This window comes from Strigops habroptila, chromosome 5 (genome assembly GCF_004027225.2).
Source record: "Strigops habroptila isolate Jane chromosome 5, bStrHab1.2.pri, whole genome shotgun sequence".
Taxonomy (NCBI): Eukaryota; Metazoa; Chordata; class Aves; order Psittaciformes; family Psittacidae; genus Strigops; species Strigops habroptila.
Window position 1 is genome coordinate 62,925,170 of NC_044281.2, and position 27,474 is coordinate 62,952,643.

A 27,474-nucleotide genomic window follows, 5' to 3' on the forward strand; every position below is an offset into this window, starting at 1 on the left:
AATTTTATCTGTCAGACCTTCCTGCAATCTTCTCTTTTCCAAGACCCTTTTCAAAGTCTTTTTTTTTTTTTTTTTAAGGAAAGGGCTTAAGTTGGGTAGATTTTCCATCTCAATTCCTTATACAACCTCTGTAATACAAGACTAATTCAGGGCAGAGCTTGTATTAAAAATTCTACCATGAACTTGAAAAACCATCCCTAGCACAAGTTTCATCCAAATGGAAACATTCCCATGTGAAATTTCATTTTATCAGATCAGCATTTCCCCATCAAAACGACATTTCATCAAGCAAATCCCACGAAAAGCTTTACCCTGCTCACTTGCAAATGTAACAGAAGTAATTTCTACTTGTACTTTTTCCCGTATCTGCTGCCTGGTTGGGCAGGGGCATCGAGAAGGATTCTTGCTCAGTTGCCTGTCATTCCCTAGCTCTGGATGCCTGCTCTTTGGTACCCAGGACTGTCCACACTAACACACAAAGTGCTACAAATTCATTCAGCTGATGCCAAACTGCATCATCACTCAGAAGCCACTGGAACTAAACTGGTTAACTGACAGCTAGAGATATGGCGTTGCAGCGCAGAACTCGTGCTCTGCCATGACCAGGCTACTGCATGGTTTCCACTCAGAGCCCAGATAAGCTTGGGCACTGGTACTGGATCTCACTTAAAGCCTTTAACCAGCAGCTTTCAAGATGAAATATATGCAAGGAATGAACTAAAGTAACGTGAAGGTTAGGAATTTTATATGGAAGTAGAACAGCCATCTGACTTCTAAAGGTAGGATCTTCAAAAGTTAGTAAGGAATACCTTTTGCCCTTGACACGCTTTAATTTTACACCATTCCATCAAGTATTTATACAACACTGATAAGATCCACTCTGAAACTTCTCCAGGCTAAACAATCCCAGCCTTCTCAGCTTCTCTTGGTATTTCACTTGCCACAATCCTTTAATCATCTTAGTGGCCTTTTGCTGGAATCACTCCAGTAAGCCCACGTCCTTCTTGTCCTGAGGAGCCAAGAATTGGGCAATGCACTCCAGATGTGGTCTCATGAGTGCTGAGGGGAAGGCTTACCTCCCTCAACCTGCTGGCAATGCTCTTTCTAATGCAGCCCAGGAACCTGTCGGCATTCTTTGCCATGAGGGTGCATTGCTGGCTCACATTCAACTTGTTGTCCAACAGCATCCCAGGTGCTTCTCTGTAAAGCTGCTTTCCAGCTGGTCAGCTCCCAGTATGTACTGGGAGAGAACAGGGGTTCAGGAGATTTCATTTCAAGGATTACTTCCTCCAAGCTCAAGAAAGGCCTCCCCCATGTGCAGGAAACCAAGCAAGGTGGCAGAAGGCCTGCACGGATGAACAAGGTTGCTTACGTTTATCCATCCGCAGGTGCAGGACTTTACCTTCCTCTCTGTTGAACTTCATGGGGTTTCTGTCCACTCATTTATCCAGCCATTAAGGCCCCTCTGAATGATGGCACAACCATCTGCTGCACCAACCATTCCTCCCAATATCATCTGCAAGCTTGCTGAGGGTGTATTGTGTCCCATTATCCAGGGCATTAATGAAGCTGTGAAACAGTACTCACCTCAGTATCAGCCGCTGGGGCGTACCACTAAAGACTGGCCTTCAGACAGACTTTGAGCTGCTGATCACAATCCTTTGAGACCCAGCAGTTCAGCCAGTTTTCAATACACCTTAATGTCTATTTATCTAATCTGTACTTTATGAATTTTTAAATCAGGATATTACAGGAGACAGTGCTAAAAGCCTTGCTAAAGTCAAGACAAACAATAATCACTGCTGTTCCCTCATCCACCACTTCATTGTAAAAAGCTGTCAGGTTGGTCAAACATGACTCCACCTTCATAAACCCATGCTGACTACTCCCAGTCACCTTTTTGACTTTAATATGTCTGGAAATGATTGCTGGGTTTGTTTGCTCTGTCACCTTCCCAGCAACATAGGTGAGGCTGACCAGCCTGTAGTTCCCTAGTTGCTCCTGCCTGCCCTTGAATACAGGAGTCTTCAGGGACTTCCCCTATCACCATGTGTGTTCAAACATTATCAAGAGTGGCCTCACACATTGGCCAGCTCCCTCAGCACTTACAGATGCACCCCATCAGGTCCCATGGCCTTGGGTATATCCATTTTCTTTAAATGTTTCTTATCCTGATTGTCCTCTACTCAGGAGAGGTATTTCTTGCTCTAGGCTTTCCCACTGACATCAGGGGCTAGGGAATGATGAAGACAAATCTTACCAGTAAAGTCTGATGTGAAGAAGGCATTGAGTACCTTGACCTTTTTTATGCTTTTGTCATCAGGTCTCCTGTTTTTTTCAGTAGTGTGCCCATATTTTCCCTGGTCTTTGAGTTTTTGTTGATATGCCTAAAGAAGCCTTTCTTGTTGCCCTTCACAGCCTCCACCAGATTCAACTCCAGGGGAGCTTTAGCTCCCGCTTCTCGCATGCTTTTTTTTTTTAGGTATGAACTTTGCCAAGAGCTACTTTTCATCCATGCAGGCCTTCTGACACCTTTGCTTGGTTTCCTGCACATGGGGGAAGATTGTTATTGAGCTTGGAGGAAGGAATCCTTGAAAGGAGATCTTCTGGACCCTTCTCTCCAGGACCATATCCCATGGGATTCTTTCAAGCATATCCCTAAGAAGGCCTAAGTATGCTCTCCTGAGGTCCATGGTTGACATCCTTCTATTTGCCTTGTTGAACGATGCTTTCAAAGTGGTTCTTTCACAGATAGTCAATGTGACCTCAGGCAAGTGTCTTGATTGCTCAATACCTCAGATTCCTCCTTTACAAAAAAAACCACGGTCAATAGCCTTTCCCTACCTCAAGGCTGTGTCATGATGGCAAAATATTTTGGTCATAAAGCAGTAATAGAAGGCCCAGATATACCTGACAGAGATAAGTTAGAAAAAGATAATTTAATCAGATCTCAGAAACAGATCTTAAAACTTTCTCTGTTGTAAGCAGTTTTAGCAGCAAGATCCACTCCCAACTTACTTTAATTCTACTTAGGGTCTCAGTTTCTGTATCCACAAGTTTACCCTCTGTGATATCTTTGCATAGGGTAAGGCTAACCAGCACCTCCTCACAGATGATTCATGCATCCCCTCATCCTGGACACATATCTAAACTCATAACCCCCATCATCTTTCTCTTCCTTTGGTTGATCCCATCTCCCAGCATGAGACAACACTGAAGAGCAAACACTGATAAGCTGCATCAGGCGCCAGCTGTCTCTATACAGAGATAATGGCACATATCAGGTACAACAAACACCCACCATCACTCCCCCACACACCTGTGGGAGTTTGCACAAGGGAAGCCCACCCTGCCACCAAGTGAAGGGGCTGCTCTTGGCCTGGTCAGGAATCCTACTTGAGTCTGTCACTCTGGGGGAGCCCTCTGGCAAGACATGGAGCAGAAACCTCCTCCCTGCCTTCATACTGGGCAGGTAACACAAGCCATCTCCCTCTTCTTCATTGCTGTGGTATCTTAACATCTTAAATTCACTGATACAATTCTATGCTCATGATGCTCTTACTGGAAAATCCCCATCTTACAGGTGGAGAAATTAAACCTCAGATTCCCAAGACCTAACATCGTATCCTAGCTCCTAAACAGTCTGGCATCCTGGTGGACATGCAACTAATACCAATACCTGACCCTTCTAAACCGTCATGTTTTGCTCTCATGCAAATGTTATTTGAAAGACATTTACTCATCTAAAACAGGATTCCTAATTAGGCTTATGTAGGGCTATTCTTCCAGTTCCCATATTATCATTGAGCTAGGTATTAAATTACACCTCAGAGACTTGTCCCCTAGAGTTTGCAGCTCTCCCCTAACACAAGACATGGTCTGCACAGAGCCCTGGTTGCCAGCAGAAACATTCTGTGCATTGTTTTGCTAGCAGAAAAAGAAAGAATCCACACATCATGTTTTATATAAATGGAGAAGAGGACTGGAATTAATACTGTGTAGAGTGGCTTCATCAGTGGACATTTCTTTAGACCCAACCAGTTCAACAGTGACTATTCCTCCTGAATGGAGAAACCACTCGTGGAGCTCTTGCAGCACAATTACTTTGTCACAGGGTAAAACTCCCTGCCGTTTGCCTAAGGGAAGCACGTCCCTTCCAACTTCTTCACCTCCCCTCCATCACAAGGAGCTGATGAAAGCTTGGGATGATGATGAGGAGAAATTAAGATAAGGTAATGGAGAAACAAAGGAGCTGTGACATGCATTTCTGGCAAAGGAGCAAGGAACTGCTCGTGGCAAGAAGGAATATGTAAGCAGAAGAAAACATAACACAAGATTAACACAGAACAATTCTGTCCCCATGCAGTGCTGGTGACAGTGCTAGGCTGTGAGAGTTATGCCACTCAGTTTTCAATTCAGGCACCAAAAGAACTCAGCTTTTGTTCCTCATGGCCAAAAATTCAGACCTAGACACACTATGTTTTACATCTGATGCAAGACAAAAATGAGGAAGGCATGCCAACTGAGAGGTGAGCAGATGGAAAGCGGTTTCCTTAAGGTAGTTGAATTTCTTCAGAGTAGAAGTACAGCTCCACCGTACATGTAGAATGAGAAATTACATCCTCTCCCCACAGCTACACTGAACACTTTCAATGCATCCACCTTCAGAAGACACTGGAAGGCTCATTCTCACTCAAGCCTGTGGCCACAAACCCTTTGCATTTAGCACTACGGCACTGCTACAAGCACTCCGTATTAAAAAAGCAGCTGCAGAACAGCACGACTGTAGGACATAGAGGGACTCTCCACATAAACTTTCACTGGTGAAAACTCTGGGCAAAATTTGTTCATCATGGAGGTGAGAAGGGTCACGGGGAACAGTTTTAATCACCCTCTGTCAGAATTGCTCCAAAACTCACTTTTATCAAGCCACTGTGACAAACTCTGCTCTTAAAGGCATAATCAAAACATACAGAGTACTCTCAAATCTCAGTTTACAAAATCTTCTGCTCTGAATGAGATGGACTAGACTCAAGAATTCAGGAGCCTGAAACCCAGGAAAACTTGTTAGAAATTATTTTCCCCACAAACAAGACAGCTTTTCTTCAAAAGACTTAGGAACTCTAGAATTTTATTTTAAGGCCACATTTGAAGTGTACTTCAAAGCACACATTTCATATGGCTTTTGAGCATGAATGTGTCTCCTGTTAATAACCTGAGATCCTCAGCAGCTTTGAGGAGTTTTCTGTTTTATTTTGAGAAGCCTTTGCTGTTCACCTTTAAACACAGTTCATGTGCCCGCATCAACACGTAAGGAGATACCCTCAACCTTTTTATGTTTTTTCAGTACATCAGGAAAGATTAAAGTGTGGCTAAGCCTCCTCTTTTATCTTGGCATAATTCATTTTCACACCATATCAACCTTCTCCAGGGCTGGATATTTACATATTAATAATGAAGCCTGCTTTTTAATTCCTTCCCTTACCCCTTTAGCTTCATATATTAAAAAGTGTCGATAGATAAGACTTGGCTCTCAAATTAGTGGTGGTAGCACAGCAGAGTTCAAATTATTCAATTAAAACACAGAGACAGCTATGTTCTCCACCTTTGAGCTAAGCTGGGATTTCACTCAGAGAAATTGTCCTGCTCTGATTCTGACAGGAGGAGGAGCAGGTTTGATCATTCCCCTAAACTGTCTAAAACCATTTGGAAACAATGGTTTGAACATCTTAACTATTTCCTAGTTATTGACATTCCTACAAATACTTTGTGAAGTGCAAAGAGACTGAGGATGCAGCTCCATGGTTTCACAGAATCATAGAATGGTTTGGGTTAGAAGGGACCTTAAAGACTATCCAGTTCCAACTTCCCTGCCATGGGCAGGGACACTTTCCACTAGACCAGACTGCTCAAAGCCCTGTCCATACTGGCCTTGAGCACTTCCATAGATGGGGCAGCCACAGCTTCTCTGGGCAACCTGTGACAGCGCCTTACCACCCTCATAGTGAAGAATTTTTTCCCAATATCTCATCTAAATCTCCCCTCTGTCAGTTTAAATCTATTCCCCCTTGTCACTGCAAACCCTTGTAAAAAGACCCTCTCCAGATTTCTTGTAGGCCCCTTTTAGGTACTGGAAAGCTGCTATAACGTCTCCCTGGAGCCTTCCCTTCCCCAGGCTAAAGAAGCCCAACTCTCTCAGCCTGTCTTCTCCAGCACACTGATCATCTTTACGGCTTCCTCTGGAGTTCCTTGAGCAGGTCCAGGTCCTTCTTGTGTTTGGGGCTCCAGAGCTGAATGCAGTACTGCAGGTGAGGTCTCATGAGAGCAGAATAGAGCCAATTAATGTGCGGGTTGCAGTCAGAACGAACAAGCATGCCCTCTTCCACCCCATCATCTCTCCCCACTGTCCTCATTGTGTTGGAACTAGTCCTGCAGTGCATGGTTAGCAGGGCCAGGGAGCCAATCCACGTACAAACTAAACTACCCCTCCCCCCTTATTTTTTCCACAAGGTCATTTCCTACTGCACAGCTGCATAACCTCTAGCACTAGCAGAATGAAATGTGGGAACACGTGGTTGCAAGGTGGGGAAAAGATGAATCCTGACAGCAGCTAGCACTTCAGTCACCTCAGAGAAACAATGAAACCAGAGAGTAAGAATCTGTTCATGCAGCTTGGACTATACAGCAGACATAGCCAAACTAGCTTTAGACTGATGCATTTGAGCAGCAAGCTCAGGCCAGGCTGACCACGGAGGATGCGCCCATATTCTTACGTAGATTTTTTTCTACAGATAGCGGAAAAATATCAATGTACAATTACAATTCTTTCCAACTCTGCAAATACCATTGCTTCTCTTCTACAGGACTTAGGCCAGCTTTTCACCAACAGCCGGAGCAGCCTTTATATTGACATTGATGGAACCAGATCAAAACTGTAGCATCTGAAAACAGCAACAAACAGCAGCTGCTGTATTGCCCCCTGCACTGCCCAGCTCCCACATTCTCATGATTTCATTCTATGTTTTTTGGTATCTTGCAAAGCCCCTGTTCCTGGAATCAAATGTGGGAGTAAGTTTCCATTTTAAGGAAAACCAAATTGTTATCTGGTAGCTACAGGGAAGTTTAGAGGTATAGAAAAAGAGCAGATTAATTAAGACAATACTGTCCTTATAAAGAAACAAACATCAAAAAAGAAATCCATCTCTATCTTCATGCTGTTCTTGTGGTTTTGTTTCTAAAATCTTACAATTTTAAATTATTTAGTATTTTAATACTTTAGAAAAGATGCCTGCTCTGGAACTATTCCAAGAGACTGACAAAACATGAACACTAACAAAAAAGAAGCCAAATTTGCACTGATACTAGCAGTGCTGACAACATCATGCCCTAGAGAACGATGCTGTTGCTGGAATGTGTACTATTTGTCATGACTGAATGCCTTCTTCTTCCTCACAGTATTTATTTGATGCACACAGCAAAGCTGTGAAATACTGTAAGGTCCACTACAAATGGCCACAGAAATACTGTCTCTGAGATTCTAAGACTTTTGATGAAGTGCAAGGCCCCGCACTGAGCTCAGAGCCTAAAAGACCTTTCACTGTGGACTCAACTTCAGAAAGAAAGCAAAACAAGCACATACTCATTTTTGAGAAAAAATCCTCGTAGATCAATTTCTACTAGTGAAAAGGGCTGGTTTTGCCCACAGCAGAAAAGCATCACATGCAGCCTCCGAGAATCAGGTACAAGCTGCCTTTTGTACATACACCCTTTCTGCTAAGTGAAAGAAGGACCTAGGAAAAAAATTACATCATCAATAGAGATTTTATCTCCTCCAGACAAACCAAATCAGAGACTCAAAATCATAAGAGTCACTTAAATGGAAAACAAAACAAACCCAAACCAAACGAAAAAACAACAAAAAACCCCAACCAAGATAAAAGTTACTAACAAACACTGGGTCTTCTTAGTGACCTGGTGGTATTTCGGCCTCCCTCAGTTGCACCAAGGTAACTTTTTTCCCTCCCTAGATCCAGGAAAACTAGTAACTTCATTTCAGCAGAAGTAATTGTGTTACCTAACCTTTATCTGGCACTTTTTTATCTGTACCTCTCAAAAGAGGTCGATGTCACTATCTGCAGCTGATAGCACTATTTGCATGAACTCCACGAGCAGCACACGTCACTTCAAAGCCTGGAGTGTCCAGTACCAAGACAGTAGCTGCTATCACCAATAGCGTACCCAGAAGAAAACATACATGAACCCGTCTATGCTAAACCACAAAAACGCCTCCTACCTAATCTACTGACTTAACAACTTGAAGATTGTGGTATAGTATCAATGAAAATGGGAGAAACTGGATTGAGAGTCTGGATTTTTTTGTACATTTTAACTACAGGAATTGTTAACAGCTCTATTATCTTACAGGTGTTCACTCAGTCTGACCCTAACTGTTCTTCCTCAGGCTACACCCCACTGAAGCCAGTGGAAGCTCTGTCTTCTCAACTGGGCCCTACATTAGCTAGATGAAAAATTTTGCTGCCTCTGGCTGTACAGAGAATAAAGATGGGCATCTGCCCTTGTGGTAGAAAGTTGAGACAACTGGGCACACTCCTTTATGTCCATCAGGTTAAGAAAGGTCCACAGAATAGTTCATAATGAGCTGTAAAAAACTGAGTACTGACAACAGTGGTATGTTTATTATCACCACCCATTTCTGAATCAGTTATATAGTCTGAATGTGCCCTCCCTTCCCATTTCCTTCCATCCCCCTTTGGCAAAAAAACCCAACACAATGCCCTTGCTGCAAAACACTTCAGACAATCAAGAGCTTATCTAGGCATCTCAGTGATTTTAAAGTGTTACACATATCCTAGTATCACAAGAATATGTTTTACCTTGAGGCAAATGTTTTAATTTATGTGCATGTGAGCTATTTGCAATACCTCCACCAAATGGAGCCCATATAACCCGTCGGATGGCTTTCACCCAATCTTCCATTTCATTCTGGGAATTAGCCATGAGCAGGAAAGCCTCATGATTGACAGGCATCTTTTCCCGGTCCCCTGCACCACCTGAAAGACAAAATACAAATCTCTTTTAACACCTAGTTCAGAAGAGAGCAACCAGTGTTTAAAACCACCAAAAGCCTGGGTCAAAATGATCAAATTGTTGTTTTAAACGAGCAGTTTTACACACAATTCCTAGTCATGTGCTGCAGCACCCACAAAGCACAGGTTGATAGAAGATTAAAGCAGAAGTGCAAAATGCACATTTTCCAGTGTGGGAATCTGGAGATGTTGTACCTGCTTGTCCCAGCGATAAGCAAAGTAAAAGCACAGACTGTAAGACCCTACTGGAAGAGCATGAAATGAATTCCACATACCTACATTGAGGTATTGAGAAATAATTACCCAAAGGGGGGACTAAATGAATTGCAAGACAATTTAGTGCTTGGGATGCAGAAGTCACAAGGTCATCCACTTCCCCCAAGTCCCTGGGATTTCTAGTCTCAATATGAAAAAAAAAAAACCCAAAACCAAACCCCTTCATACTGATTTTGGATCCAGTTCAGAAGGAGCATTTTTAACAGGAGTTAAAACTTGAGCATATGAACCTGACTCTCCCACTTGAAATAACTTTAGGAGCTATTACTGTTGGCATGCAATATCTCAGGAAAGTACTGACCAGAATATCAAATACACAGAATCTCAAATGCATTCAAACTCTCATACACATCTGTCACTTGTGGATACAAGAAGCATTTTCACCCTTCTCCCATTTTCATTTTAGGTCAGCACCCAACTTCAGTGAGTTTAAATCTCCCTCTTGCCTTTTGTTTTATGTTCCAGAACTGGATACAAACTAAGGAGGACCACATAAATAAAAAAAAGCTTTATTGAAGCAGCCTCTGTATAAAAAGGCTACTGATCTCGTCCAACACAGCAGCTGCATCACTAGCAGCCTGGAGCTTCTCCATCACCATGGAAACTGCCTTTGGCTTTGCTATGGAGATAACATCTTAGCTGTTGTGTCACTGTCATTTCCACGCTTACATGGCTTTCAGTACCTACTGGCAAGCTAAAGCCGCCAGCCTGTGCTGAGCAGCTGAGATTGCCTGTCCATGGAATTTAGAGATAAGAGCAGCACGATGGTATGTGGTGGTTTCTGCAGAACTGATTTAGTGTACACATAATGTGTTCCTCCTAAATCCTTGGTAATCTAGGGAAAGGAGCAAGCTGGGAGCTGCTTGCAAGCCAAGGAAGTACTTTTTCTTGCTATTGTTTCCTGGCCTAGACACACTTAAGGATCATACACTGATTTGCAAAGCAAAAGGTATAAGCTGAGATGTGTTGGGAAGGATTTGGTAGCTCTTGAGAAGCAATTCACTGAACTGGGAACCTGAGGCAGTCCTTCAGTAATGAAGAGAGACAACAGTCACCTGGGACTAGGCATGCAGGTAAAGAAACAAAAGCCATAATGCTTTTTCCCTTCAGGTATCCAAATTCTGCTTCTTTCCTTATAGCATTCTCTCGGACAGTCTTCCAATTTAAGTTTACTGAATTATTCGTATTCCTTAAGATATATGAAGCTGAAGAGCTCTCTATCTCAAGGCTAGGATGCCAGCATCTGAATAGATCAATGTGCCACCATAGTCCACACTTCAAGGAGGACATACTTCATCCTTTGCATACAGAACTGTCAGATCTGGAAATTACAGTCTGTGAAACTCCTGTCACAGCTTAGTTCTTTTACTAACATACTCAGCCTCATGCGGAAAGCAGCGGTCATGAGGTCTAATTCTTGTAGTTTACCTGGCAGACCTATTCCTGTGCCAAATATCTTAGAGGAGACATGATAGCAAGAAAAAGACTTCACAATCCTCAGCACACATCAGAAATGGCTTCAGGTAGATAGATGGCCTTGAGCTCAAGCTAGCTCTTCAAAGGAATCATAGAATCAACCAGGTTGGAAAAGACCTTTAAGTCTTTTATGGTTTAAGTAACCATTACCCCAAGACTGCCAAGTCCACCACTAAACCATGTCACTGAGGTCCGCATCTACATGGTTTTGAAACGCTTCCAGGGATGGTGATTCCACCATTTCCCTAGGCAGCCTGTTACAATACCTGATTACCCTTCTCTGTGAATAAATTTTTCCTAATATCCAATCTAAACCTCCCCTGGCACAGCTTGAGGCCATTTCCTCTTGTCCTATCAAATGACATAGTCTCAAAAAACCTCATGTACTGTATAGGTCACACCACCAGCAAACAACTGAGCTTAATCAAAGTAAACACAGATCCTGTTCTATAAATTTAAAGGTACCCAGCTGAAATCTTGCCCATCCAAGCCAGAAAAGCTTGGGTAGGCAAAAGAGACCAGAAGCTTAGTTTCAAATTATTTAAAGACTGCAAAGTTAGTCAGAACAGCTGAATCAACCCATACAAAAATTGCTATTTGAAGCATAATAAGCAGAGAATGATGAAGAGGATTTTCTACTGGACTTCTGCAGCAGCCGTGTCTCAGCATCTTCCCACTGAATCACTGTACCACAGGGACCTGACTACAACTCCCCTTCCCTTAAGATGTTACTTTGGGCCAGCCAGCTGCCTTCTAAATCTTTGTGGACATTTAGGGGGAAAAAACCCCATTTATACTTCTATTTAAGTCTGTAGAAAGTAAAAACAGGATGAGAAAAAAAGATTCCTGTACATGCTAGACCTGAGACTTTGCCAAAAACTCCATATAGTTCCTCTGTGGTTGGCTTTCCCCACTGGAACTTTAAATAGGAGCAAGGTCATGACCCTACAAGCTGCCTGTGGGAGAGTCAGTAGTGATTAGTCACATAAGTACAAGCAAATGAAGACAACTCCACATGCAGAGGATAGCTTAGAAACAAGAATGCACTTCAGAATTACTTCTTAGACAAAGCCTCATATGTTAACATGACACGACTATGCAGTTGCAGAGCATGCAGACCCCCTCTATAAACTATGTAAAAAACCCCAACATTCTATTCATGTTCCTTTCCACACATAGCTGGCTCCTTTCACCACATCCTTGACGCAACAAGCAGAACTAGAGTTCCCTAAAAGGCAGAGTTAAGATATGACTCTTTACGCTGTTGTAACATTCAACAGGTCTTGAGTCTTAGTCATCCACAAGAACGAGAAACGACTAAATTCAAACACTTAAAAATTCTTAAAACAAACAAAGAAACAATGCCATATACACCTTCTTCAGAAGTCCAGAATTTTACTTGAAGTTCACAGATGTTTTCTTCTCTGAGCTTAGATCCAAACGAGGATCTTGTGGGTTTCAGATTTGAGTTGCAATGCAACTCTCTATCAGTTCAAACACCCTAGTCTTCAGGAATTGTTTTGGGAAAACAATTGTAAACTTTCCTGCCTAGAAACACTTGAATATGAAACTTTAGTTTTGCCTTTCACAGCAGGATGAAGTTTGCATTCAGATACTGCAATTAACTCTCTTCTCTACTACTAACGGAGCTCCAGCCCTTACTTGGGTTGCTGTCAGACTCTAACCATGAAGTGCACAAGTGCTACTTCTACTGTGTGAATCAAACAGGGCTCTGGCTACTCAGCACTGTGATAGGGAGAAACACTCTGCTAGCGGTTCTAGGCACAGACAAGGGCTTTTTCATTCCTTGAACAGAACTTCTCACTCATCTTTAGTCAAGCTCCCATATAAACAAGACTGGCCTTCAGAGACCAACTCAGGATTGCCATGGGAAAACATTCCAGTCCTTCTGCTCAAAGCTACTTTCATCTCCAGACCACAGGAAAAATGAAACTCTCTGCAAACACAGAGCACAAGCACCTTGATAGATGTAGGGGGCTTAACTTTGGGGATGAATAGTCCACCTGCTTCAGCACTAACCTATGACCAGTGGATCCTGCATTGAATCACCTGCTCTGCTGCAGCTTTTCGGTGCACATTGGACAAGATGTATTGGATTCCATCCCACTCAATAAAGCAAGTTGGCAGCACTACCTAACTCCTTCCCAGATGTATGGAAACTGAACAACTTCAAGACTGGGAAAGGTGACAGCAACCATACAAGTACATACAGTAAATGTAATAGCCTAGAAAGATTAAGGCACTTATTTTGTTATTGCTCACCATCAAAACGACTACAGATCCCAGCTGACTCCAATGCTTTGCCACCCTTCTCTCAAGGTACCTTTGTCAAGTTGCTTTACATACACTGGTAGGTATCTTTGGCTTGAGGGAACAACATACCTCCAAGCCTCTAGCTGCACTGCACGAATGCTCTCTCTTCCAGGCCCAGACTAGTTAAAAGCTGGCAGAATTGCTCTCATATGCCATCTGCTTATGTGGTTTGTGCAACTGCACTTCATGTGGCCTTGAAGCCATCTGCTGCTGATGTCAGCTGTACAGTGTTCACCTCAGAGTAACGTGCCACATCCTAATCCTTAGTAACAGTCCTCCTTTCAGCTCTTCCCCATACCCCACAACAGGGAAGATGAAATACTGAAACACTGGGGCTAAGTGACTTGCTGAAGCAACAGCAGCAGGAATCACAATACACCTCAAAGGCCTATTTACTGAAAACTCTTCCTTTTTTGATCATCCTTAGTCTGGTATGCATTCACTGGAAAGTGCAAAGCATAAGGCTGCCATTATGATGTATTTACCTGTCCTGCCCTGTGTCCCTGTTTGAAGAACCTTCAGTTGCATCTGTCCCTTTAAACAGCTGTTTCCAATGAGGAAACAGTGGAATTTTTCGTTGCCTTGAACTTCATTCACAGAGGCTTAATTTTGAGATCAACATTTGTGAAGCCAGGGTCCCCTTTGTCTGTATGGCAACAGAAGTTCAGGGGGAACAGGACTGAACTTCCTAGCAGGAAATGTTCCTGTCCCATTTCACGTAAAAGGAGGAACTTTTCTGTTCTCAGAGTTGCTGTCAGGTTCTGCTGAAGTTGGCAGCTTCTTTTTTTGTTCATACCATTTCCCTTCCTTCCGCCCCCCCCCATCTGGTTTGCTTTTCACTCATTTCTTACATCATTCTGGTTACTGATGTGCTTGTGTATTGTCATTGTATCAACTCTACTGAAAATTTACACAATTACAAATACTTGTGTATGTGTATATATTTACATGTTTGCATTGCTTTGGTGTGGATAGTAGAGTGGTATTTTCAGTAAGAGTGAAATTTAGCTGGCCATGTGCATGCTGCTGCCGTACATGAGGAGGCAAATGGCAGTTTGAGGCTGAATTATGAAAGGGGTGGCTGGTGGGTAAAGCAAGGTCCAGCTGACATGTTTGCCCTCAGTACTAAAGCAAGTAGTGACAGCAAACCTTTGATTGTAGACAAGCAGCAACAAAGATCTTGACAAATGGATAAAAACTAGCACCCACAGCTGAGAAGAACAATTGCAATGATTCATGTTTACTGACCTTTTCTCTATGATTGTCTTAAAAGCATCACATTCAAGGCTCTCAGATCTCCCCAGTAATGAAAGAAGGTGAAAAATGAGGTAGATTAATTCTTTCAAGATTAAGGGCAGCTCCATTAGGGGGAATCTTTCTTTGCACAGCAGGAGAAAAAGACACCCAAACCAAAACCCCCGTCTTGATCTTTGCATTAAGGAAAAAGATACTAGAAATATTAGTAAGCAAAAGGTCATTAAGAGTGCTTAGAACATTGCTTTTGATTCTGATTAATGTTGAACCTCTATCCTTAGGACTGTCCCATGAACCAAAGTTTTCCAAAAGCCTGAATGCTAGAGACAGACCCTGTCTATCATACCTGAATCTTGGGTTAACCTACCATCAGCATGGAGTTTGCTACAACCAATAAGTCCACTGCTTTTCTGCTGTTTTTTTCTGGTGATCCTTTAACAGAAGGGGAAATTTATGGAGTGCAACTGAAAGAAACAAGCTCTGAATCAAAATACATTTCTTGTTTCTCAGCTCCAGTAGACAACATAATAGCATTTTTTCCTAAAGAAATGTGTACCTTTGTAGGTGAAGGGTTTGGAAAGAGTTTGAGGGGATTCTAACATTCAACTTTTATTTGGATATGTCAATGAGGAAAATGAAATCATAAATACCTTTTATTGTACTGAGTAAATTCAGCTCATAAATTGACACAGTTCAGATTTTCTTAGGATGGGATTTACAGGCATGTACTAAAATATCATTGACTTTTCAGTCAAATATAAATGCCTAATTTCCTTAAACACTTTTCAATCCACCAGGTTTAATGATAGTTACAAGTAGAAGATGATAAAATTTTCAAATAAAACTCCTTGCTGAGGATTTTTATGAGTTCCTAAATGATTTTTAGATCCAAGATCTTAGACCTCATCCTAGAGAATATAGCAAAGGCAAGCAAACACTCTAAAATCACTGCCATCTATAAACTAATCCAAAGGCCCTGCGATCTGTTCTCCCCTCACACCTTCTGTGGTTTCAGATGTTATTAAACTGCTTTAAGAAAACACCAACAAAGAGATTAGACCTCAGAATCGTGGTTTCTTATGCAAAAATTCTGACAAGACTAAACATGAACAGAGGCACTACAGTTTTTCTGTACTGGTACACAGACTACAGAAAACCCTTAAAAACCTAAGGCTAGTCTATTTCAGTTGCCAGGATCAAGTGTATGCCAAATGCAAGATATGAAGATTTGGTTTAATCTTTGGCCTTTTATACACAAAAATTTTATCAGGTTAGCTTGACTCTCCTGGCTGGAGACAGAATCATAGAATGGTTAGTGTTGGAAAGGACCGTAAGATCATCTAGTTCCAACCCCCCCGCCATAGGCAGGGATGCCTCACACTAGACCATGGTGCCCAAAGCACTGTCCAACCTGTCACACTCCTTTTCATGCAGCCCAGGATACGGTTGGCTTTCTGTGCTGAGTGCACACTGCCAGCTCATGCTCAGTTTTCTCAACAACCAACACCCCCAAGTCCTTCTCCGCAGGGCTGCTCTGAATCTCTTCTCTGCCCAACCTGTAGCAGTGCCTGGGATTGCCCCGACCCAGGTGTAGGACCTTGCGCTTCACATTGTTGAACTTCATGAGGTTGGCATCGGCCCACCTCTCGCGCGTGTCAAGGTCCCTCTGGATGGCATCCCTTCCCTCCAGCGTATCAACCGAACCACACAGCTTGGTGTCGCCGGCAAACTTGCTAAGGGCGCATCAATCCCACTGTCCATGTCACTGACAAAGATGTTGAACAAGACAGGTCCCAACATCGACCCCTGAGGGACACCACTCATTACTGGTCTCCAATTGGACATTGAGTCATTGACTACAACTCTTTGCATGCAGCCATCCAGCCAGTTCTTTATCCACTGAGTGGTCCATTCATCAAATTGATGTCTCTCCAGTTTAGAGACAAGGATGTCGTGCAGGACAGTGTCGAATGCTTTGCACAAGTCCAGGTAGATGACATCAACTGCTTTGCCCCTGTCCATCAGTTCTGTATCCCCACCATAGAAGGCCACCAAATTGGTCCAGTAGGATTTCCCCTTAGTGAAGCCATGTTGGCTGCCACCAACCACCTCATTGTTTTTCACGTGCCTTAGCATGCTTTCCAGAAGAATCTGCTCCATAATCCTGCCTGGCACAGAGGTGAAACTGACTGGTCCATAGTTTTCCAGGTCTTCCATTTTCCCCTTCTAGAAAATGGGGGTTATATTTCCCTTTCTCCAGTCATCAGGAACTTCACCTGACTGCCATGATTTTTCAAACATGATGACATAGGTGACTTTCTTGACAGTGTGTGTGACCTATATTACTTTAGACTCATCTATTAAACTGAACAACTGGTTAGGGGTATCAATCAATTCAAATAAACCAAAATCTTGAAAATAAACAAACCCACATTCCAGGTAGGCCACATGATGGTAAGTGACCACGCTCTGAGAACCATGGCAAACAAAAAAAGATGTAAGATAAGAGGAAGGGAGGAAAACAATTTCAAGTACTTTAAAGGAAAAGCAAGTAGCATTGCACTCAAACTCTACAAATCCCATACTTATAAAACCTGCTTACATATGTTCAGTACTTTGTAACATTTAAGTCTGCTTAAGTTGATTTTTCCATGTGCTTTATCTGCCTTAGGCTGAACTGTGAGAAGCTGCAGTAAAAAAAGGCTCATTCATTTTTAAGTTACACTTCTGGCATTAGAAACATTTATTGCAATAGTACTCCAATGCTCTTGTGCCTCCTTTTTTTTTAATTATTTGAAATTTCAGAGAGGAGACTGCTATGCTGCCTGGGATGTGCTGCTCACTATGGCCACAAAGTACAGTTTAACCTGGCTAAGGTGAACTCACAATGTGGGAAGGCCATTTCTACTGCAGCAGCCCAATATTTAGGATTGAGATGAGCCCAGGCATAAATATGCACCTGTTAAACACATTATTTTTTTTTTCTCAAGGATGTAGTATCTTTCTTGTACGAACACAGCTCATGCACCATTCCCTCCAGCTTCTGCCCACAATTACTTTGCTTCACAAAAGAAACAGCCATTAAGAGTGATCATGCTGCCTCCCTAACTAGAGTGGTTTTGGGAGCCTGTGAAACATGCTTCCAGCTCCATACAGTATCCCTATAAGCAAGCTGTATTGTTATTGTTTGAGTTTTGTATTAGCTTCTATTAGCTAGTAGCAAGAGATGAAATCTCTCCAACATGGTCACAGCTAGTTTAGGATGCCAGCAGAACTATTCTAAAGACAAACTGATCAACAATAATTAACATGAGGAGCAACTACTATACCAGCAATTGTTAGTAGCTGTATAACACCACTTCACCTCTCTGCTACTTGTGTGTTTCATCCCGGGTGTGAAATCTTCAGCACTGATATTCTAATTATGTCTATGATGCCTCGAGGGTTAGACTGTCAAACAAGTGACAGTTTGCTCAATTAAACCCTTGTGGCTCTTGACTCAAACAAGGTCTCTTGATAGGGGGTTACAGTGGAGACTGAATATGTTCACTTCAAAACTCAGATCATAACAGAGATGGCAGCGGCTTTTTAGGAGGAGCTCTCAGAGTGCAATGGCACAGTAACTGCCTCTCACCAGCACTATCTGCTGACAAGCGGGCAAATTTAGGGTATAGTGTTGCCTCTGCTGACACTAACTGTTTTGCCAGCCAGGATAACAGGGATCTACCACCTTGCCACCATCTTCTTACCGGAAAAACAAAGTTCCTGCTGGAAAAGAATCTGAAGGTGTCAGGAGCCCAGGCATAGTTGTCATTCAGCTTCTTCCAGTTGCACAAACTTGAGCCCCAGAGAACACAAACCTTTCCCTCAAAATTGGACTGACATGTCACCAGCTTTAAGGGAGCTGTTCACCTCATGAAGTATTTGTCTCAGAATGACAAAAGGACAACTTCAGTCCTCTTCTACATGTGTGCTGGAAAAAAAAACCCAAACAAACATAACAGCCGTTTCGTCCCCTCACAAAAGACTACCGTAACCCTGCAACAAAAATGCAGTCTGTGAGGGTGACAGCAAGTGGGAATGACAAGTGGGAGAAAGAAAATGTTGTGAAGCTTTTTCCCCAGCATATTCCATAAACAATCTTGTACCAACAGCAGGCTGCTTTCCCTTACCCTCCTTTCTTCCACTCTAGACAGCTAGCCCTTGCAGTTTTTCCTCTATGCATTTCAGATCTGGAGAGTTACAATGAGCCTAAGTCCTTAATAGTGCTGAAGTGTGGAACTGCCTGGACTATGCAAAGCTGCTGGTCATTGCCCTGTCCTCTGGCTTGTATGGAAAGGAAATGAATTCTCTCAGGCCAGAAGTCACACACAGGGAGGTGACTCAGGCCAGCCTGCTGGCAGAAGCTGTGTGCTTGCCCCTACAAGACACATTGCAGGAGGCATCTAAGTTAAAGCAACTGTCTATTTGAGGGTACATAAGTTAGAAATATATATAGAAAAGACTGAGAAAATAGTGGCAAAGGAGGCCACACAGTTCCATGTGGTTCTCCAAAGCAGCAAGCGCTCAACACTTCTGAGGAATGTATCAAATTATATATTCCAACTGTGGTTATGTTTACATGCTATTATAAGGGAGGAAATTCCTTCCTGACCAAAGATGATGATACTTTGTGCTTTGAAATATCTGAATGAAAATGACTGGATAATTTTTATGCATTACCGTGCAACCACAAGCAATTTTCTAATTCTCATAAATTTCTTCAAATCTGTAACACTGAAGACAAGAGATGAGGGAAATATTAAATCCTGACAAGAAATTACTTACCACATTAGAATGGCAAAGTCTGATCTACTTTTTTTTTAATAGTTTCATACTGGAGAGATAATATTCAACTTCTGCATTCTTTTCGAACTGTTGTGCTCACACTTGCCAGGTCTGCTCACCAATGTGAATGAAGTGGTTCTCATGCCTTCTAAAGAAGTCTCTCTACAACTATCTTCTCTTCCTCCTTGCCCCTCATAAACCTATTTTTTCTTTCCCCTAGTCCACCATGAAACCAAAGACACCCTCACTGTATTTTTAAAAGGACCATCTTAGTCAGTGCCCTAGTCTGTGAACTAATGACAATGGAAGTGAAGCTATCAGCTGCCACAGCTTAGGCTGTAGACACCAGAGCTTTTAGCTGAGCCTGTAAAGACTCTGATTATCTGTAGACTGAATAGAGTTCTGCAGAAATTCAAGCCAACCAATTACAAACATTATTATTTTCTTCGGTGAAATGACTGAAGCTTTATAAGCACAGTTTTGGCAGCAACAAATAAATGGGCTATCATCAAGGACTCAACAGTTACTTTGTTTTTACAAAAATGAAGCCATTTGTTGTATTAATGCAGAAAAGGGACTGAAATGCAAAAGAATACATAGTGTAGGCCTTTGGAAAAATGTTGGCAAATTTGGAGAAAACCCTTGCCAATATTAATGATGAGACAATGTAGATGGAAGTACTGATCTAAATCCAAACTTAAGAGCTCAGGGATATTCTGATCCAAGTACATAGTTTGTTACAGTTTGCACAGAATAGCAGTTTTATAGCAATCTCCTCTTGTATCTGGCTATGCATTGGGTAACTAATGAATCTTCTAAACATGACTGTGTAATACATCACACTTTTCACTGTAGCAACAGTGCTTTTTGGCAAAAAGGAAAGTTCACACTTTTCCCTTGGGCTTAACACTGCAACCGCCCAGACCACAATTGCGGATGGCTAACGAACTCAAGGTTGTGCTGATGCAAAAAGCAAGGGCCTCAATTCTTTGTGCTTTAGGACAGCTGTCAGTGAACCACTAGCAGAACAATGCTTAGAAAAATCAATTCTATTTCTCTCCACCAACTCGTAATATTCCTCCCAGTTACTAGCATTATCAAAAGAACCATAAAAGTTCCTTTGGAGTGGTTAATCATTAGCAGATGTAACCTCACTTTTCAAAACCATGCTGATTCAAATCAGATTTAAACAAGAAATTAAAGAGCCTGTTATGTAAACAATAACTCATCTGAGAGAGGTCTTCAGCTGGTGAACTTGTTCCTACTGAAATTCAGGGGAGCATTGCACAGAATGTTTTTCTCTGAGACTCAGTGGATTTCCCAGTGGTAGTCTTGTCTGCAGCATTCACTGCCACTATAGCATACTGAATACTACAGATGTACCCTTCCATTGCATCCCATCATGATGCTTCCATATCTCCTCCATGATAGGACAAATGCCTGCACATAGGTAGTGTCTCTTCTGACAAGCTAAGATAATCACCATTACAATGTAGAGGCAGACAATAAAGCTCAGGTGCATGTCATTAAAGGTCACAGCACAGTTTGTGATGACTGCTTGTAGAAACAGATTTATAATTTGGGACTATTCACAATCTTCATCACACAGCAGAACTGCTTCAAGCATTGCCTTGCAAGCTTCCACTCCACAGCTCATAAAGCTCACCAGCACAACAGCGATCAAGTCACTGACCTGTTGCTGTACAGCTTCTCCAGACAACAGCAACCTTACTTCTGAGCTGGTATGGACTTTTTTGTCTGTACATCTCAGTACTCGTGGACTGGGGCAAACTCCAGTAAGTGACCTCCTTCCTGCAGAAATCCTTGAACTTGCGCTGGTCTTCCTAGATCTGCATGGCACTGTAGTCTAAGTACTCTGTTCTGGTAGTCTTTCTCCAGAATGGTTAGATGGCAGATGGAGAATCCTTGTATTTGAAAAGCTGGATCAGCAGCCTCTTCTCTACTATGCCAGCATGGACAGTGTCTTAGCAAAGCACATTGTCACCTACTAAAAGCTACACTATGCTGCCAGAAGCTCCCTCAAACCATCTTATGCTCTTCCATAGCTTAGAGGTTTTTGTTGTGCTTCAAGCAAAGGCTGCTGACCAAAGCTAAGTAACAGTCACAACAAGGTAGTCTCTTTACTAGCAAGGCAAACTAAAAGAATTTCCACAAAGGAGCACAGAAAGGAAACAAACATTTAGGAGATACTACAACTCACAGGAATGTGCCCTAAAAGTCCTGAAGCCTCAACACAGGTGCATACAGCTACAAAGTATGATAGTGCAGCTTTCTTCTGGTGTGAGAGCATATTTGCAACATAAATATTCACACTGGCTAGCCAAAAAATAGAACTACATTGCAGTTATATCTAGAGCAAGAAATGTTACCTTTTGAAAAATCTCTACTTTCCCTAAGCTTAGAATCAAGTACCAGGTAAAGAGACAGAGCAGGTTTACCACATGCAGTTTACACATGCCAGTTTGGGACTCTCATAATCTAGGGAAACCCAGCCATCAACATATTTTATGTTCAAATACAGAAGATGAAGGTCTTAGTCCAAGGAACAAAAAAGACTTGCTCAATGCACATTGTGATACACTATTCAGAAATACCAGGATTGCCAGTTTATCTGCTTTTGCCAGAGTGACATTAACTGTATAAATTAGAACTAATAACACAGATTATGGCCACTGAAAACTATCACTTGGGTGACAATGGTGGAATATCATCCTTATTGCTTGGAATTCTCTTTATAGGCAAAGTATTTGGTTATTTTTATGTTTATAGAAGCATAAAGCCTATTGGGGCAATGCTGACATCAGTGGGCCTGCTCCAAAGATACATTGAGCCCAGTTGGTCCACTAAGTAAAATGAGAGTGGGAAATAGGACACATGTATATGCCTCATAAGCCTTCACTTTCTCCTCACCCTGTTCCTTTCTTGAGAGCACAGAAGTGTATACAGCCATCACAGGCAGCATGTGTTATAAGCATTTTTGTCTTTGCAGTCAAAGGCAGGATAACAGCCAGAAACCAGGATCTGCTCAGCCAATGACATGGTATATTTAAAAAGCCTTCCAGTTTCTGTTTCAAAACAAAGAAATCTTGATAAGTCTGAAGCCAGCAGCTGCTGCCAGCAGCATGCTGCCTACCTTACCTTGGGGACACCTGCTGAGCTGCTGCCTGTTTAAATTACATTCAAACAGCGGCTTTCCAGATAATGAATTCTGTATCTGGAGTGAAGCTATGGTACACAGGGTGCTGGGGAGGATAAGGTTTGGAAATGGAAGAACCATTTATGTTAATGGTCTGCCAAGCTGGAAAAAATGTCACTGATGACTTTATGACTTGTCTGAGCCCCAGTCAGGTAACAGATGGAATTGAGGCAGCATGGCAAGTGCCACCTCCTCCTGCCTTTCTCATTTTTTATTGAGAGCAATAGATGAGTTTGAAAGTCCCTAAAAAAAAATGAGTGAAAAAATAACAGAGCTATAAGGTTGCACTTGTGACTACAGCCAGTTTTATTGCCCTAGCATTAAAGACACAGAAGGTTAGCTTTTCACATTATTTTTATTTAAACAGCTCACAGTGTGAAAGCAAGAACTCAAGACAGCAGTAAACTATTGCCTTGAAACTCTGATCCCTGCCAGTTACCTCTCCTTAAGAGAAAACTCATCTATAGTCTCTGAAGCAAATTTGCAAGCACTTGCCAAACAGACATAGCTCCTCCAGTCTTCCAGAGAGAAGATTTAATATTTCTATTGCCTAGTTCAATTTCAGTTAGGTGATCTGGGTACCTGGGCACAAAAATATTACATGAAAACAATAATAAGGAGTGAGCATATACGCAAATGCGGTAAAACCTCTGTAAGCCTTAAATGCTCCTATTTACAGATATTCCAGTCCTGACCATATTAGAGCCTAAATATGAGTGAAGTCTGATTCTCAGGAGGCAGATAGTAAAAAGAGCTCTTCATATCACACATCTTACCCTGAAGGATACCTTATTGCAAGACCAGCTTCATCCAGTCCAGCTCTCGCTACTTCTCTGATCAATTAAAAGTATCCAACATGGTTCGGACTGCCCTTTTTGGATAAAGAACAGTCACACCACAGTAACTGCCAAGCAAACTTATGACAACTATATGCAAGTGGAAGTGATTTCAGTGTATGCTTTAGCTATTAATAATTTCAAAAAGATGTTCAGTTGCTGGAATATTCTACTCAAATATAACTAAACATTAGTGTTTCAAGGGAACAGGCACAGTAGAGGTTGAAATTACTTTCCAAGGTTATATTGTGCATTAGTTTGGAAATGCCTTCTCTGTATTTAAAAGAAAAAAAGGTGCAAATTCCACAGTGAGAAATTCCTACATACCAGTGGAGAACTGAGATACAGAGACACTAAATGATTTCCAGGATGTTATTAGCTAGCGACTAGCAGAACCAGGAATGAAAGACAGAACTACCACATCCAGGCACCCTGGGTTAATCAAACACTGATTTTCATAAAGCAAGGAATACTGTTTGGAAGATCAGTCATGTGCAACTGCAAAGACAGTGCCAACCCTAGAAAGCAGAAAGCAAAGAATGAGAGAGAACAAGCTGAACAGCATGAAGATTGTTCCCCCAGCACAGGATGGAAAGCAAGCCACCTTCTCACCAAAGAAGTGCTCTCAAAATGGGAAATATACATCAGAAATTAGGAGTGTATTGTGTCTGAAAAAGCCATTCCTTTGCTCGGCATCCACAGTGGTTGCCTGGCATCTCCTCTATTTGGAAAGGTTTAACTGGTGAGCTGAAGTCACTGCTCTCTCAGCAGCATACACACGGCTCATTGAGCAGCACAGGAGTGTGCTGGCCTCCTCTGCCTCCTGAGCACTATGCTTCTCGGCAGCACTGGCCGCTCTGGCTGTTGAATCTCAGAGCCCTATGGAGAGAGTGGCCTGGATCCCACAAAAGCCTAGATACCGGTTGGATAAAGCCCCAGTTCCGCTCAGATTTTAATACTGATGAGGGAGATTTGCACCAGAGCTACATGGCTCTGTAAGCCATTTGCCGAATGACAGACGTGTCTCTGTGGTGTCCTGCCAGCTCCTTTCATATCTCCAGACCCACGGAGTCCAGCACACTGTTTCTTGGAGCCTCCAAATGCTCAGAGCAGCAGAGCATGCAGCCAGGATTCAGACTGCCTGTGGGCTCATCCTCTACCCAAATGCCTTGCTTTGATCCCAGATACTTCACCACAACATGTCTGCACCTTGCTGCATCCCAAACCTATGGAATGAATTAATTTGTAGGGGGTTCTAAGACTGATTTCTAGTCAAAGAAACAGTCTTAGAAAAAAACACTCTCACCAGTTCAAGTGATAACATAGTTATCCAGTCCCCTTTTCTGCCTCATGATGAGGCTTTTGTACTGGAGCATCCACCAGAAATGTGGATAAGGAGTTTAATAAAACACAAAGGGTCAAGTCACACAAGTTCACAATTGGAAGTAAAGCCAAACACCACCACAACTCCCAGGTGCATCTAATAATGAAACTATCCAGCTCCTCGTCTCCCCATTAGCCCTGCTAGATTGAACAGGTGATGTATGGTTGACTGGACAAAGTATTAACATAAGAGCAAAATCATGATGGCCCCTTTTCAACACAACTGTTATAGAAATAGAGCATCCTCATCTCCAGTCCCAGCCCTTACTTCCCTCAAACCACAATGTTGTATGGATTGAACGTTTCCTTTCTCTGAGACAGCCTCTCTCAACTTCCCTAATGCATATAAACCCACTCATCTCTCAAGAACATCAGAGAGGGGAAAACAGACAGAGATAGAAAGGATCAGGAGAGGCAATGGAGCTCAGGCCCAAATCCTGCCTTTAGCATGGCCGCCCCTGGAGGTCCACAGACAGTGGCCCTGAGCATAGTGAAGGCAGACACTGGAAGTCTCATAGGTTGACATCATGCAAAAATTAACTAATCGGCAGCCATCAGATATCCTGAGGTTGCTGGGTGTGGGCTGCTCTTCTTAGGCAGCAGCTAACAGACTCCCTTCCCAGGAGTGGCAGCCACATCACTTGTCTGCTGCACACGGCGTTTTCCCCGGCAGCTCTGTTTGCTGAACACAAAGAGCAAGCCCACAACATTAAAGAACACCCTTCTCCTTTGAAGTTGAGATTGTTTGGCTTGCCTGGCTACAAACTAAAACTGTGCCTTAATCATCTGGCTTTGAAGTCCTGTAAATCTACAGCTGCAGAAAAGGACCATTTTGCAATAAAACAACCATTATTTTTTTGAATTAAAGAGGAAATGGCTTTTCTGGAGCTGAAACTTTCTTTTGCCCCCACTACAAATGAAAGGGCAGGTAAAAGTCAATGGTGACTTGTCAGGATGAGAGACAATTCTGACTGTATGACATCTTATAGCCCAGTTTCGAGTAGTGTTGAGCCAGTGTTCACTGAATGGCCAAAGGAAAACAGAAATTTTATTGTAGGAAGGCATATGAGAGAACAGTAGGTTTTAACAACAGACTGCAGAGGTTGATAGGTACTTTTCATTGGTTTAATGCCTTTTTTAAGAGTGTGTGTGCAGCTGATAGGAGTTTGATGGTTCTTAAAACTGGCAACAGGAGAAATAAAGGAGCCTTTATTTGTAGCATTCCAGTACCTGTCATTGCTGTAGACTTTACCAGAGAGTAAGAGTAGCCTAAAGATACATCACCAAATGAGACCTCTGGGAAATCTCCACAGGCACAGCAGCCTGCAAAGTGAGGGATGCCCAACAAGAGAAAATGTTGTATTTCAGCTTGGCCATTTCATTTTAGGGGTGTCTGGAAGCTCTCTCAACCCCACAAAAAGAGAGAGAATTAATCCAAAATGCTGTGTAGCCTGGCCTGGAACACTAGCGAGAAGATACATGGAGCATGGTGAGAATAAAGCTCAGCTGGAGAGAAACAGGCTTCAGCTACAACTTGGTACAAACGTTCAGAGAGCTAAGAGACAAAACCCTGAACTGCCTGTGATTTCAGGCTATAAGACTTAGGAGAATCGGATCCCAACTGGCAGCTCTGCTGGCCACTTCCTGTATTAATCTCAGCAAGTTCCCTCTCCAGCCTGAATCAGGAGTGTTTATTTGGGACTTTTCTTTCCCATGTGACCAATATTTTTGGCCATGAACTTGTCCACAGCACAGCTCCTATCCCTAGGCCATCTGAACCTGTGGGAAAGAGATCATGCACAAACCTCACTGCTCATGCTGGCTTGCTCTTTCCCTGCTCAGAGACACAGAGAACAGCAAGGACAGACCCACTGGAGCCTGTGGCTACTATAGTTTTTATGCAACTGCACTTTTGATGCTATGCCTAGGGCACTCTGTAATCATTTAATGCCTTTTAACGACCACATTTACTTACTGGGAAGTATGTCCTTACTCAGATCACAGTAAAAACCTCTGCAAATGAAGTGCTTTCTGGAAGGGAATGAGAAGGGATTGCTTCAAGTAACTGGATGGAAAGTGGCTCAAAAACTGGCAGGAGTCCAGCCTCTTTAAAGCAAGACTAGCAATAGACTGATGTTAAACAGCTCATGGAGTTGCCCAGGTAACTCAGCACTCTCCACTCAGACACACAGGTTCTCCTTTCGCGCTTTGGCACCTCCCTTCCCAGACTATTCTGGAAGCAACAAAAGAAAGGGTAGCACAGAGCACAGCAGGCATTGGAAAGAAACAGGATCCCTACCCTGCCACTATGCCTGGATGAGGAATATTCTCGACAGCTAGATGGCTTTCACAGATCAGACAGATTTGGCAGAAGCAGGCTCAGAGAGGCAATACCCTTTACCCTCTTTGGCTCACCAAGTTGCTTTCAGGGAAAAGCTATTTGAGTTGCTCAGCTGACAATTTTCACTTTTAATTTTTAAAGTTGGTAGTGACTTTCTAAGAACACAACTAGTTGCTGTTGGCTGAGTTTCTCTCAGTCATCTCTTAAAGGCCCAGATCACGCCCATGTTGATTCTGGTTTTGAAATGGTTACTTCATAGCCCCCTCTTGCTTGCATAGGCTGGACACCAAGGTACTGCTGACAGTTCCTCACTGCCTTCCCACCCATGCAAGACTTTCTCTCGAGGCTGAGCTCTAGGGCTAGGCAAATCACAGCCACTGCACTGTGGCACCAATGCTGGCTCCCAACAGATGCCACACCACT

At 42.6% G+C, this 27,474-nt stretch overlaps 1 protein-coding gene across 3 annotated transcripts in view; it reads right to left on the reverse strand.

Moving 5' to 3' along the window:
* The window catches only part of ARHGAP22 (Rho GTPase activating protein 22), a 153,177-nt gene that overhangs the window by 36,764 nt on the left and 88,939 nt on the right, over nt 1-27,474 (reverse strand). For 2 of the 3 annotated variants that reach the window (XM_030486294.1, XM_030486296.1), the window contains one exon: nt 8,895-9,071. In XM_030486294.1, coding sequence (XP_030342154.1) covers nt 8,895-9,071 — 177 coding nt within the window. The remainder of the gene's footprint in view (nt 1-8,894; nt 9,072-27,474) is intronic. The other variant, XM_030486295.1, reaches the window with a different exon arrangement.